Below are 15,282 nucleotides of genomic sequence, written 5' to 3'. Positions count from 1 at the left end.
GGAGTCCCATGAGGTGTATTTACCGCGTATCGCGTAACCGCGTAACCAATCAGAAGCGATCCGCGTTGTGGTTTCGCGTTTTACTGATTATTGATTGGTTACGCGGTTACGCGATATGCGGCAAACACGCTTCATGGGACTCCACCCTAAGGCTGGAGTCCCATGAGGTGTATTTACCGCGTATCGCGTAACCAATCAGAAGCGATCCGCTGTTGTGATTTCGTGTTTTACTGATTATTGATTGGTTACGCGGTTACGCAATACGCGGCAAATACGCTTCATGGGACTCCACCCTAACTCTTTCGCAGAACTTCTGCTACTCGAGTCACACGTACACGAGTTTGTACTTGTGTGTGTGCTACCGGTTGCGCCAGGCCGCCGACCGATGGAGCTAGTCACGATGTCGTAAACCGTAACCCCGGATCTACAATAGGTGTTTTAAGCCTTAAGCCGTAAGAAATTGACCAATTACAGTCGAATCCGAGAAGAATAAACAACTGTGATTCGCCCATTTCTTATGGCTTAAGGCTTAAAACTCTATTGTAGATCCGGACTAAAGCTGGAAACACAATAGACACAGGCAATAGACACAGGCAACAGGGAATAACGAGCCAATCAGAGCTCTGGGATATAATATCAAACTTATACCCCAAAGCTCTGATTGGACGGCTCGTTATTCCCTGTTGCCTGTGCCTATTGCCTGTGTCTATTGTGTTTCCAGCTTAACAGAATTGGCATCTCTGGTACGAGGTATAGGCGGTATCTTATAGCGTTTTCGACCCGATCGGGTTTGCACCAACCTTGGTTGGATTAATCTTTCCTATTGGTTGACGTCACCCGCTCTACCAATAGGAGAGCACAAAACGCCATTAATCCAACCCAGGTTAGTGCAAACCTGGCCGGGCCGAAAACGCTATTATATAGACTCGTTGCACAGGTAGGAAACGCTTTTACCACCTGAGCCGAACCGGACAATGCTAGGAATGGCGCCAATGCGCCGCCATTTTCATGAAACTTTACCGTGACCGTAAATCGCGGAGACTGTGACGGGGAAGAATTTCAGCGGACATCGCACGCTCATCGGTGGATCATCGGAAAAATCGCGAGAACGGCGAGAATAATGCGCTGGTCGTAAGTATAATATCCTGTTCCGATCCGTTAGTCTGCTAGTTTTTTTTTCGGGCACGTAACACAGGGCCTATGGCATGGGACTTCCGTTCGATGAAACAGGAACAGGAAGTTCCTCGCGACCCCGAGACGGCGAAATAAAAACATCCTGTAGCGATGCAAAAATTTCAAGGAATAAACGCACCACGCGCACGTGATACACCGCGAGGAACAAATCTAATGTATCCGGCCGCACGTGTTTCTTCGTCGGCAAGCTCGTTATTTTTACGGCCTACTTTCGGATTCAGCTGACCCAAGGTCGAACGACAGCGATTAACGCTCGAAAATTAGTCATTCAGTTCGATTCCCATCGGTCAGAAAAATCCACAGTGATTGTGACAAGTTATGGATAATATAATTTTAGAGCCTGCTTGCACGAAGGTGACTGAGCTGGATAATCAAGAATGCAATCTATGCAAGAAAGCATATGTGCCAACGATATTGAGAGTTTGGACACGGATACTCTCATACCAGTAAGCATCCTTTTATATTGAAGGTGTACAAAGAGTATACTATCTGATTTTACATCAATCTATTGATAATAGCCTGATTTACACTGTGCGCTTAGTCCATGGCCTATACGATAAGCGTCTTTGTTTGATCTATCAATTAAACAAGGATACTTATTGTGTAGGTCGGGAACTAAGTGCATGATGTAATCGTAGCCATTATCTAATGGTCATGCTGTTGTTATTAGGTGGAACTTTTGGCTTGCGATGTCTCTTCTCATTCAAGACCACAGGATGCTTCGACTATGGTGGAACTTGGTAAACAGCTTCTACATAGTGCTAAAAATGGTGACACTGAAGCTGTTCGTGAGCTCATGTGTAGGGGCGCACCATTTACCACAGATTGGGTAAGTGCTTTAGCATTTAAAGTGTTTGTATTCTTTGTAAATTTTATCTATAACAATAGACATACAATATATGCTTGTTTTTTAGCTTGGTACAAGTGCGCTCCATCTCGCCGCACAGAACAATCACATAGATACTGCTGATGTTTTACTTAGAGCAGGGATATCAAGGGATGCTAGGACAAAAGTCGATAGAACTCCCTTACATATGGCAGCATATGAAGGTCATCATCAGATGGTACAGTTGCTGCTTAACTATGGAGCAGATGTCAATAGCAGAGACATGGTACAATATCAAAATATCATTTATAAATTTCTAGCATCAGGTAATTAACATGAAAAATGATTTTAGTTAAAGATGACTCCATTGCATTGGGCAGTAGAACGTGAGCACATAGATGTAATGCACATTTTACTAGATCATGGAGCTGATACGAGTGCAACTAGTAAATTTGAGAAAACTCCAGTCAGTCTTGCATTGGAGCACGATAGGCTAGACTTTGTGGATATATTACAACAAGAACGAGAGCTAATAGGTATTCAAGCTCATCAACAGAATCAGGCTAATTCTGTAGAATTGGAAGTAGCCACGAATAATTTAGTACAATTGGAAGCTGCCAATAATAGCAAAAGTTCGATAATACAAGAAGAGGAACAAAAATTTGGAATGACACAGCAGCAACAATCTCCACGTAAACGTAAACTTTCTCAAGGTAAATGCCAATATATTTTTCCATGTAAATATTTATTTACAAATGCTTTTTTCTATTTTGTGTATTTATAATTTCTAGCGCAAATTGAGAAAAAACAAAAAATAATCTTTCAACAAATTTCTGTATCACCAAATAATACAGATGGCGAACAAGAAAAAGAAATTGAAGATGTTGAAATAATTAATGCGAATAATATTATGAATAGTAAGAAACATAAAGATATCTTATCGATAGGCAAACAGTTTAGGTTATTAGAAGCACATGGAATCAGAATGATACCTGTAGATGATGAATCGTCTATTGTAGAAAAGGCAATGGAAAGTGGGAGAACAGTAGTTTTAACAGGTCTGCTTTTGTATATTTGAAATTATTAAAAAACTAATATCAGAATATATTAAAATTATCTTTCAATACGTGGCTTCGAAATAAACAATTAAAAAGGTTGAGCATTCGCCACACACTAGATCTTGTTAGTGAAAATATATATATTCCTAATACAAAAAAAAAATTTACAAAAATTTTTAATTAAATCGATATAAGTAATATACATTAATAAAATAACCATATTATTAACAAAAAATTGAACAATTACATTGTAACGTTGTAAACTATTAGCGCACATAATTTAATAGTTTAATGTTAATTTACGAATGTAATGCTGAAGATGGCCATATTTAAGGCCGAAACGTCTATTTTTTGTTAATGATATGATTTTTTATTAATGTATATTACTCATGTCAATCTAATTAAAAATTTTTGTAAATTATAGGAATATATATATTATTTTCACTAACAAGATCTAGTGTGTGGCGAATGCTCAACCTTCAGAATATATTGTTCTAAAATGATTTATGTGATTACAGAAGCTGGAAAAATTGCTTTGAATTTGACGAAAGGTTCGTCGATTAAACGCCTTCAAGTTGCTTCGCGGAAAGGACCAATGAGGAAAGTTATAGCAATTAGAGCAGACCAAATTCAATCCAAAATTTTAAATCCAAATTCTAATACATCTACGTCACGAAGTCCAAATATTTTGAAAAAAGCTGTTGATAACAAACCAATGAAGTTATTGGTCACAACAGTTCCTAACACTTCAACAGCATCTACTGTCACCGAAATCAAGAATTCAATCTCGACAAAAGAAGTAAGATTATTTGTATATTTTAGATATAAAATACAAATTAACAGTAGACAAATAAATAAACATTTTTATATTTCAGAAAATTGCGTACGCTCCGTCAAAGATCGTGGAATCAACAGTTTTACAATTAGATGATGATATAGAAGAAATTATTGAAGAGGACAATCCAGAAGACAGAGAGCCAGTAACGGATATAGCAGTACTGAATAGACAATTAGCAGAAGCGCGAAAACAAGCCGCCGAGTATCGTAAGCAATTACAAGAAAAAGAGAAGGAAGCGGAAATATATAAACAGCAACTCAAGAACATCACAGCGCAAATAGCATCTAAGTAGTTTTGTATAAATATAGATTTCACATTCGGTTTCACAATTTGCAAATTGGATTTCTCTTTTTATATCAAAAAACTTTATATAGCTTTGTTTTTTTACATCATGTATTTTTACAACATATTATCAAGTAAGTGATTCAAAATCCTCTCAATCCTCTTTGTATATGAATTTTGTTTCCACAGATATCAGATAACAATTTTCATTATTAAAACAGTTTTGTAAAGAATATCTATAAGAAACTGGAAATTTCATACATACTTATAAAATGCTTCTCAATATTTACATAAACTTATTTCCTATTTTATAGTATGCATGAATTCTACTTTTATTATGTGCAAATATCATAAAAAAGATATATATAAAATAAGTACTTTAGTAAAACATTGATAACAAATTACGGCCAGATACATGAAATTGAATGTAAATGTATATAAATCCTTTTGCTTTCCACATAATGCATTAAATTTAATTTATTTGTGTTTTTCAGATAGACTCATACGTGTATAAAATGAGACACTATGGCCGATTGTTCCACCTTTTGGTAAATTTTACCTGTGAGGTAAATCTGGTAATCCACGTATGTGATTGGGTAATCTTACTGCTTACCCAACAGGTAAAATTTACCGAATGGTGGAACAATTGGCCCTTTGTAACGTAAATTATCTTGTTATTTAAAAAGAAATGTTTTTAATAAATTCTGTTTAATTTTGAGAGAGACATTTATAAACAGGCAATGAAAGAAAATTATTTTCAATGTGAGTATAAGAAATTGTAACAAATAAATTTGTTGTATAATAAATCTTTTCAAAATATTTTAACTTTCTAAAATAATGGATAGTTAATGATAAATTTATTAGAATTTGGGATATGGATTTATTGAGATTTAAATTATTCCAATACTGTAACTTTTTTCTTGTCCCACCTATATTTTCCATTTGACGTAAGAAAGGCTATCTAATTTTATATGTCAAATTGACGTGTCTCACTCTATATGGGCTTTAATCATAATTTTCTAATCAGATGAATATTCATTCTTATTCTAAACTTTTACATTAATTATAAATAATTATTAATAAGTAGGGATGCACCGGATTGTAAAATTACTGGATATCGGATATCCAAACAAAATGTAACATCGGAACATATTTCTTTAAATCAAATTTTTATTTGATTTCAAAAAATAATGTTTAAATGAAATGATACAAAATTTTAACCAGATATGTTCCCGAATATTAATGATATCCGACTATCAAGTCAGTTAGTAAAAAAGTGCCGGATAATACCGGATTCCGGATACTTTCCGGGTATCCGGTGTATTCCTATTAATAAAATTAATTCTCAAATGATTGAGAAACTAGAATAATTGATTTATTTGTTTAAGAAAATGATAAAATTTTGGTAACTTATGTTAAAAATCATAATTTAATTCAATACATATTTTATTCTAATTCATCTGTACAGGATATAAAAATGTTTGCAAGAAATGTTTCTAAAGTAAATTTCTAAAGTATAAATGTAAGTTTTTTGCTTCCTTTTTGTAATAAGTGTACATATAAATTAATTTTTTGCGTAAAAATTATAATTATAAGTAATTATTTTTCTTTGATTTATAATATTGTTTGAATAAAAACGTTGAGTTAAATGCTCTCTAACATTTGATATTCTTTGGTCGATATGTTAGTCATTTTTTGGTGCAGTAATAATTAAATAGAAAAAAATATGCTGTACGCAGCACAAAGATTATATAGTATCGTTAAAGTTTACATGAGCCATTTAGAATTTTATACATATTGTACCCTTTCATATCTTTATCATAAATTATGTTTCTACATAATTTATGAGTTGTTACAGATTGTCAGACATTGAGATAAAAGGTATAAAATATCTTTGAAGTTTGTTGAATCAAATATGAAGTCTACGTACAATGAATTTTCTAGAATTATGACTAACATCAGAATATTGTATATTGTATATTGAACACATGAATTCGCTTGCGCTTGTAAATAGAACGCATAATGTGGAAAGCAAATCAATTCGGCGAGAAACTCCTAATAGTGTGTAATTTAAAATGTGCTTAACATAATTTTGCATAGTTCATTCAACTGCACATAACATCGCTTCGCCTTAAGTTTAATACGAAGTGTTTGCATTCCAAGTATTTCTTTAACTCTCTGCCTGATAGACGATAATTCGTCATTTTTGTATAAAATACCTAGAATAATTTTTCTAAGATTTTCTAGCAATGTATAGTGTAAATATAAATTTATACATAGTTAGAAATCTGGATTCTCAAAATGGATTATCATTTATTTCATAACTCTTTCATTACAACCTTTAATTTTCCAGTCAACTTCGTATACGGTCGTGATCGAACTTGGGACTCACTGACTACGAGTCGATTGCTTTTATATGGAACTCAAAATTAATATATTAAAAATCAATAAAAAATGTTATTTACGAATTAAAATTCCATACAGGAATAAATGTTATGTTTCTACACGACAAACATAATGTTTACGTTTGGTATGGAATATACAATTGTGTAAATTGTACGTTGAATAAAAAACAATATAACAGTATTAATAATTGACAATAGTTAAATTGAAAATAATTTTGTTAACTCAATGACAATATTATAAATAAAACAAATAACATTTTATTAAAACAAGAGCATGGCATATTTCTTTCATTAATACTTCTGTCATTAAATTAACAAGATTATTTTTAATTAAACTGCCGTTGGTTAATACTGTTAATACTTCATTTTTTTTCGTGTATCTGAAGGCTATTTAAAATAGATAATGAGTTCGATTTGAGAATATTACAACATATAAAAGGGATTGTACCCTAATGAGTAAAATTTGAGCACAATGTTGCGGCAGATTGGCATTAACTGTACTCGCATTATATTATTTTGTTAGTAGATTGTCAACAGAAGTCAGGCAAAGTCTATCATTTTCTAAATATTTAATGAATTATATTAATAATTTAATCTGTGAAACGACCGATTCAGCTCGACGATCAATTTGTTATTACATTCTGTTAAATTCTGTTACATTTTTATTAGTATTCCGCCGATAAAAATTACAGTACATTTTACAAATACTGTTTTTGGCAGATTTGGTTATCTAGTTGCCCATATTAGCCTATATTTCGTTTTTTTTTCTTTTTCCTCGAAGAACGTTATCCATCGCGTCCTCGCGGGAATATTTCCCACGCGATCGATGCTAACATTTCCAGTAGCGGCGGCATCTCGAAAGAACATATCAAAAGTTCGATTTGTGCGATTTAACGATCGCTCTTGCGTTCGCACATTTTTATCTTTTGTCAGCCTATAGATCAAAAGTTTCATTCCGCGCTACATTGATAGAGAATTACCTATATTGTTGCCCCACGTCCATGTAGGTATATTATACCTATGGCATTTTGTAGACCCGGCGGGATCGATTGTGGCGGAAGATTCGTCACGTCGCTTCGTGCACTTTCTACATCTACCTGCACTTTTCCTTTTTCCGCTTCTCTCTCTCTCTCTCTCTCTTTTCCAGGGCACCTATTATGGAAATGTTCGGAATTGATCCAATCGAAATTATTCAATTATTCCCTAGATTTCTATTGTGTTTTCTGGAGGAAACGAAATAATTCCGATCGGAATCCATTCCGATTATCTCCATTACCCAGGTCTCGCTCCAACCGAGCCGCTTTTTCGAAAGGCGACGTGAGAGCTATGCAAGTCTCGCTCAAGTGCAGGTAGTGTAGAAGCAAGTATGTATGTACCGTGTACGTACAAAGCGACATCTCGTTGAGCTCGATGCTGCAGCCACGCGAAAATGATCTCCACGCTTGTTGTGCATATATGTCGAAAAGCGATTGATGATTGGCGCAAGACGGGTCCTACCGAGTCCTACACGGTACGACGAATTCGATTCTTCGAAACGCTCGCGGCCAACTTCAATTCGATGTTGCAAAAGTCAAAACGCATTTCCGGCGGACGTTCTCTCGCCTCAGACGTCGGACTTTCGCGATCGATCGAATCGTCGCGCCCATGGGCGTCCTCGGATAATTCTCAGGGGTGGGCAACGCGCGCCGATCGATAAATAACTTAACCCATTGACACACCTATCACGCGGTCCTTTCCGGAGACCGGATTCTCGAGACGAAAGGACGAAGAGGAAGAGAATCGCAATTATTCTTCTGTCACAATCGCGCGCGAATTTAATTCGTTTTCGAGCGCGTTCGATTTCCGACGCGAATATTCGGCGCGTTCTCCCGACGCGGATCGATCGCGAAACTCGACCGATTGACAATACCACTGCATGCTCTCGCTTCAAAACAACATAAAACAGTTAGCGTTCCTTCAAGAATCTATATCGTACTATTTTGAAATTATGAATTGATTATACATGAGATTTTTATCAGGGGATTCTAAAAATCGGTATGATTTCGCTAGATTCAATTTTCTTCACAGATAATAAAAGAATGTTCTTTCACATAGCTAAATTATTAAGAGTACGGTTATCAATCGTATCCCTTTGAAAGTCTTCATACTTTTTTCAAGGTAGTGAAACTTCTTGGCCATTAATTAAAATTTTATATTTATAAAATTATATTAATAAAAATTGTCAGTAAAAATTACGTTCTAGAAATTCTATTTTATTGAATACTTGCATTTAATATATAAAAAAATTATACCGTCCTTCCGTTTTTTTTCCGGATCATAATTTTTTTTGAAAAGTATACGTATGATCGGTATTCATAGTCGGTACTTACATTTAAAATTGTCTAAATAAGTACGGTCTTAAGATATCATGAATCAATTAGAAAGCTGTATTAGTATCTTTAAGATTGCTTACGACGGTCTTAAAACAAGAACCAACTATGAATATCGGCTATATTTTTTTCTTATGATTCAATATCAGATAATTTTAATTGTACAAAAAATACAACGTACTCGTGAGCAAAATCAGGGGATGCACTGGAATGATCAAATTACCGACATTACAGTCATATAAAAATCTCGGAATTAACTGAACGGAAAATCAAAAATCTTTTTACAGAGTTAAAGTAGAAGCAAAATTATAGGAGGTGGTATAGTGGATTTTAATTATACTAAAATCGGAAAAAAGTTAAAAACTTATTTAACTTTTTTTTTATTTTAGTATAAAGTCCACTGCACGCCATCTCCTAATTTTGTGTCTACTTAATCTTGTAAAAGGATTTTTTGCTCTGTGTGTGTGTGTGTGTGTGTGTGTGTGTGTGTGTGTGTGTGTGTGTGTGTGCGTGCGTGCGTGTGTGTGTGTTCATCTATTCAGAGATTTTTATATGACTGTAATGTCGATAATTTGATCACTCTAACATCCCCTTAAATATCGTCAAGGGTTGCCGAGCGAGAACAAAAAAGTTTTTGAAAATTTTTGACCGCGCCTTTCATAATACTGGCTAGATCGACCCTTGTGATGGAAACGATCTACACTTTATTCGCGAGGAATCTTAGGAATGTTCTTAGAATATTCAAAGGACATAGGCCGATGTTCATAGTCGAGTCTTATATTTAAGACTGTCTTAAGTACAGTCCTAAGATATCATGAACTAATCAGAGTGCCACATTAATGTCTTCAGACGTACATTACTTAAGACTGCTTAAAATAAAAATGAATTATGAATACCGCATTGCCATGAAGATGTCCTAGTAACGATTTTAGGACGTCCCTTGGAGATCTGTGTTGTACAGAGAGGCCATTACATATAAAGCAAAAGAAAAAGGAAAACGAAAGGAGAAACAGTCCAGATCGTTTTTGGTTTGACATCTGCATATATTTTCACTGAATTTATATTTTGTATAGTAATTCCGGGTATTGTTTTACACTTTTCTCGTAACGGAAACAAAGAGGATGGCCGCGATAACGATCGGTATATCGTAGCTGAATATCAGACATAATCCGCCCGGAGGATTATGGAGCTTCTGTTTGCGGCTAGCTTACTCGCTCTCGGAGCATATTGTTGAAGGCTGGTAGTGCACACAGGCACGTAGCATGAACTACGCACGAGCGACGGAGGTCTACAAATATATCATGCGAGCGTTGTACGTTATGTGCGTACAGTGGACGGCTTGGTTGCTTGAAAGTTGCGATCACCAGTTAAATTTGAAAGAAGAGTTAAATTTGAAAGAAGCGTGCGCTCTCGAGAGCGATCAGGCCTCGCATCCTCCCTCTTTTTGTCGGCAGGACCGTACACGAATTGGGCCCTTTGGATGCCCTACAATTACTTTTTCCCCGTAGAGTAGCGATCGTGTATATAATATTTCTTTCTTAAAGTGGAAACGTAAAAAGTGAAAATTTTTATGATTAATGGTAATCCTTGCAGAATTCTAATACTGACCAATACTGAAAGAGAGAGAGAGAGGCTAATTATTTATTTTGAGTATTAAAAGCATTGTTGACTGTTTCGTACTTTTAATAGTAATTGATTGCTGCTTTTCAATAATAAATTGGTCAATATTAAATAAATCAGTGTTAAAAAAAAATTTCTGTAAGAGAATAAAAAATTTTTCACGTTTTTGTCGTAGAAAAAAAATTGCATGAATACTACCCAGAAGTGTATGAATATAAAAATGTTATTTTATACAATATTTGGTGAAAACTTTGTGTAATATACATATAAAAATATACATTTGTAATATTATTTTATTCATTTTGCCTGGATTATAACAACATATTATAACATATTTTTAAAAATATAAAAATTGATAATTACACGTATAGTTTTACTCATAATCATATTACAATGCGCATTGTAAAAAGGTATATAGATACTGTAAAATTGTGTTAGATACACAAATTTACCTACTATGTGTGTGTGTGTGTGTGTGTGTGTGTGGTGTGTGTGTATGTATATATATAAAACGATGCTGTAATCAATCTATTTTTCTATTACGTTAAAAAATTATATATTATAATTTATACTATAAATTCAGCTTAAAACGTACAACTTGCATAAAAGCAACTCAGGTAAAATTTTTTTCTGTAATAAAATTTAATTATTTTAAACTTTATAATAAGGTATTCAAGTAATTATAGTAATTGTTTTGTAAAATATAAAAACGTTGATTATATTTTTGAATAAAAATATCATAATATCTGTCAAAATCTCAATATATTACAAAATATAACAAAAAATTTATTAAAACTATTTTTATTAAAATATTTATAAAAAGTGTAATCAATAAAAACCTCTGAAATATCTATCCTTTTCAGTTTCATTTATCAGATTTAAAGAGAAAATATTGAATCTAGAAAAAAAGAGCACACAAAAAATCGATAGATTAGAAGAATTATAAAATGTATTTATTTGTTGTTAGTGTAGGTAATATCCAAAGATTTAATGTTATTAATTCGTAAGTAATAAACATTTATAGTAATATTTATTAGTAATATTAATTAGTATTTGATTTCTTAACGAAACCAAAAAATTGCCATAATTATTTTTAATTATTATTTCCAAATTGTGCATTTGTGTGTATAAAGACATTGTTTTGTAAATAAAAGACGTATTTATCATTTTAACGTCCAATCACATAATTTAAGTACAAAATATTGTATTGTGCACGGATGAGCAGTGATATCTGGCGATTTAGATACTGCCCTGCGACGTGGTGCTCATGCTTTCTACGTATCACGAACTGCGCAGATACGTCATCGAGCGAGAGCGTCGTTCAGTGGAGCGAACGTAGGACACATGCACAGTTTATATTTCAGCTTGTAAAGTTTTCGCGCTCTTTCCGAGCGACCTCCGTTTTCGACAGTGACACGTGAACTTGTCGTGACGACGAAAATTATTCGTCGATCAGACTCGAACGAACATCGGCTTCATGCGTGGTTAAGAAGATAATAACAGAAAGAAAGAGACAGAACAAGAAAGATAGAGAAAGAAATGTTCTCGTGGACGCGGCTTAAAACTACCAGGTACGATCAGGAGTGGATCAAATCGATTGAGAATCCCTGCACTTATTGCAAATTTATAATAAAGAATTAAATCACATGTGTTGTATATTTTGTTCGTCTGTTCCTACAAATATATTTAGGACAGAGTAGACTCGTCAGTTAGACTTTTTTATTTTATTTTACAAAAAAAAGTTTTGAATATTTTTATTTGAAAATTACCCTTTGATTCTTCCATTCATCTACAAAGATTTGAATAAGGATACAAAAAATGTTATTTGTAGAAACACTGATTTTATTTGAAATCCTACGGACTTTTTCCACGCATTAATTTCACATAGAAATATTGATGATTCTCTATTAATTTCTATAAAAAATTTTTCTTTATAAAGATAGAAACAATTTTTCTCAGAACTCGAATAGCGAATAAAGACGGTAATCGATTACTTTTTTAAAAGTTTAATAACGTTAGTCGCGCTGCTTGTATACGTAGATATGTGAATAATCATTTTAGAAATATTTAATAATTAAATAATTCCACAATAAGAAAGTAATAATTTTAACATAAAATAAAATTAAACGAATTTCACGATACTTTATTAAATAAATAACTGCTGATTATATTACAATATATCTTTAAAATTCAATTCGTTTGCGTTTAAAACTTGACGATTCAAAACAGTGGCTACGTTCAGCAAAGCCAACAACTTTACAACTAAAATTATTGTAAAATTCTTTAATATGATTTATATATTTAGATCAATAAGAAACCAAAAGTAAAAACTACTTATATTGAAGAATTTTACAATAGTTTTTAAATAGAGAATGTTATAAAGCTGTTTTTTTTCTGAACGCAATCATTGTTAACTTAATTAATTTTTGCAATTAAGTTAAAATATCTGTAAAATGTTATTAACATAATAAATAGACGGAACATTTTCTTGTCAAATATGTATATTTGAAATTTTTCCATAAGCAATTCTCTTAACCCTTTGAGGGGCAGTGGGAAATATACTTCCCACCTTTTTTTTCATTTTTGGAATGTACTCTGCTCACTTTAATGAAATCAATTATGATTTTACATTTTTGATATATTATTACTTATTTGACATATTTTCCATGGGGATTATACCCAATTCTTTTCTAATCATTTATAAAGAAATAAAGTTGAAAAAAAAAGTTTTTTTTAATAAAAAAAATGTGGTTTCTTGAAAAGTATTTAAGATAAGAGGCTGAAACTTTTATTGAATATTCTTCATATTAAAATATCATCATTCTCTTCATGTCAAAATATAATGTACTTATATTTTTTTCAGAATTTTTTGCACGCTAGATTTTTTATAAAAAATTATTGGTCTACTGTGTGAAAAAAATTATACTATATATGTAACAAGTTTTTTGAAAACTAAAATGCAATTTCGTGGAAGCTATAATCTAAATGCTAATATAACTGTCATTTCAAATTTTTGAAATCTGACTTTAGACTTGTAATCAAGCGATCCGAAAACCTGCAAGGAATTTCAGGAATTTGTCGGATACAAAAAATGTGTCCCTCGAAGGCTTAATTAAATCAATTATCGATCACACACATAAATGATCAATGTTTCGTTGAAGTCAACTTAGACTACGGTTATCATATTATTATCTGAATCACAAGAGAAGAGTACATATGTATATTTAAAAAAAAATACGATTCATGAAGGAAGAGGTATATTTTTTTATTACATAAGACGTAGGTATTTAATAAAACTTTTAAAACATAATTTTTTATTAATATAATTTTATAAATATAAAATGATTAAAAAGTTTTACAACCTGAAAAAGAATACATGTACTCTCCCTCTCTCTTAAGGGTACAGCTGGTAACCCTAGTCTAGGCATTACTTTCCGCAGGACACGGCCCTGGCGCAGTAATGCGTCTGTCGTCTAGGTTGAGAACCTCCGGAGTGTTTCCAATCCCGAAGGCGATGTCCAGTGCTGCGTTTTGTCGTCGTGGTGGTCGTTTCTGCGCCGCTCGTGTGTACCCGGTGACTCGGCGATCGCGGCGTCACACTTAACGTTCGTCTAGGACGTAAGCGTCTCGACCTGCGCAACTTCGTAGTGAAACTGTTTCGCTCGTGTCGCACGCGGTACTTGTCTCGAATCGCGGATTACGTGTACGTAATCCTTGACTATAACGTCGTCCTCGTCGACGACGACGACGACGTGCGTGCGTGCGTGCGTGCGTGCGCGCGCTCTCGGCATCGACGAAGTGAGACATCGAGTGTGCGTGTGTGTGGTGCTCTGTAAAAGAAAGATAGAAAAACGGAAAGGACGAAAGGGAAAGAGAACAGACGCGCATAGAGAGTTTTAGCGCGTGATGTGTTTGTGCCCGTGATTCTTGTTGGGAAAAAAAAAAGGTGCGAAGAGGAAGAAGGGAGAACGTTACATACAGAGAGAAGGACGGAAATATCCAAGATCCGATATAAAGAGCGCGGGAGGAAAAAAGAAAGAGAGAGAGAGAGAGAGAGAGAGAGAGAGAGAGAGAGAAAGAGAAAGGCAGAAGTGGCGGCGCCGCTTCTTTTCGCTTGTCGTTCTCGAGGGAGGGCGGAGGAGAGAGTACCTCCGTCTCTCTCTCTTTCTCTCTCTCACCGAGCGTGTGGTTGTGATCCCTCCGCTCCACTCCCCCTCCCCCTCCTCTTTTTCTCTCTCTCGCGTTCCCTCGTCGGCCCCGTCCGCGCGGTAGTGGCAGGTAGAGGCAGAGGAGAGGAGGCGCGCGAAGCGAGAAACCGAGAGACGAAGCGAATGCGAGGGCGCATCTCAACGAGGTAGAGGAGGACGAGAGTGGCGAGGAAGCGGGAAGCGTCGGCATCGAGACGCCCGGCGACTGACTACCTGCTGACGGTGCCGGTCCGATTAAGCACGCGCGCGCGCGCGCACGCAGTTTGTCACGTTACGTTGCTGCTACTCCTGTGTTATTGCTGTCGCTGGTGGTGTTGGTGTTGACGTTATTGGCACTAGTGATCGGCGGCTGCTCCGTGTGTGGGGAAAATGGGATACACGGCGAGTCGGGCGGTTTAACATAATAGTGTGTGTCGCCTGCTTTGACGGCGGTGGCGACGACGATTGCAACGACGGCGGCGACGACGGCGGTGACGGTGGTG

General features: G+C 34.8%; 2 protein-coding genes across 3 annotated transcripts in view; one reads left to right on the top strand and one right to left on the bottom strand.

Moving 5' to 3' along the window:
* Window positions 1-1,015: 1,015 nt before the first annotated feature.
* On the top strand, window positions 1,016-4,316 carry Atac3 (Ada2a-containing complex component 3). 2 transcript variants are annotated; one of them, XM_018515699.1, is made up of 8 exons: window positions 1,016-1,131; window positions 1,532-1,640; window positions 1,865-2,023; window positions 2,109-2,306; window positions 2,373-2,733; window positions 2,812-3,078; window positions 3,597-3,877; window positions 3,954-4,316. In XM_018515699.1, exons 2-8 carry the CDS (start codon window positions 1,572-1,574, stop codon window positions 4,206-4,208), a joined length of 1,590 nt encoding a protein of 529 aa, XP_018371201.1. In that variant the 5' UTR covers window positions 1,016-1,131; window positions 1,532-1,571; the 3' UTR covers window positions 4,209-4,316. The 2 variants fall into 2 exon arrangements, with proteins under 2 accessions (XP_018371201.1, XP_018371202.1); XM_018515700.1 differs by lacking the exon at window positions 1,016-1,131 and having other exon boundaries at window positions 1,168-1,640.
* A 9,651-nt stretch (window positions 4,317-13,967) lies between these two features.
* Window positions 13,968-15,282, bottom strand: part of LOC108766415 (uncharacterized) — a 2,485-nt gene continuing 1,170 nt past the window's right edge. Inside the window, exon 3 of the mRNA XM_018515697.1 lies at window positions 13,968-14,272. Within this exon, the coding sequence (XP_018371199.1) occupies window positions 14,020-14,272 (253 nt within the window). The 3' untranslated portion in view covers window positions 13,968-14,019. The remainder of the gene's footprint in view (window positions 14,273-15,282) is intronic.

This window comes from Trachymyrmex cornetzi, unplaced genomic scaffold (assembly GCF_001594075.2).
Source record: "Trachymyrmex cornetzi isolate Tcor2-1 unplaced genomic scaffold, Tcor1.1 scaffold585, whole genome shotgun sequence".
Classification (NCBI taxonomy): domain Eukaryota; kingdom Metazoa; phylum Arthropoda; class Insecta; order Hymenoptera; family Formicidae; genus Trachymyrmex; species Trachymyrmex cornetzi.
This window is presented reverse-complemented; position numbering and strand designations above follow the sequence as displayed.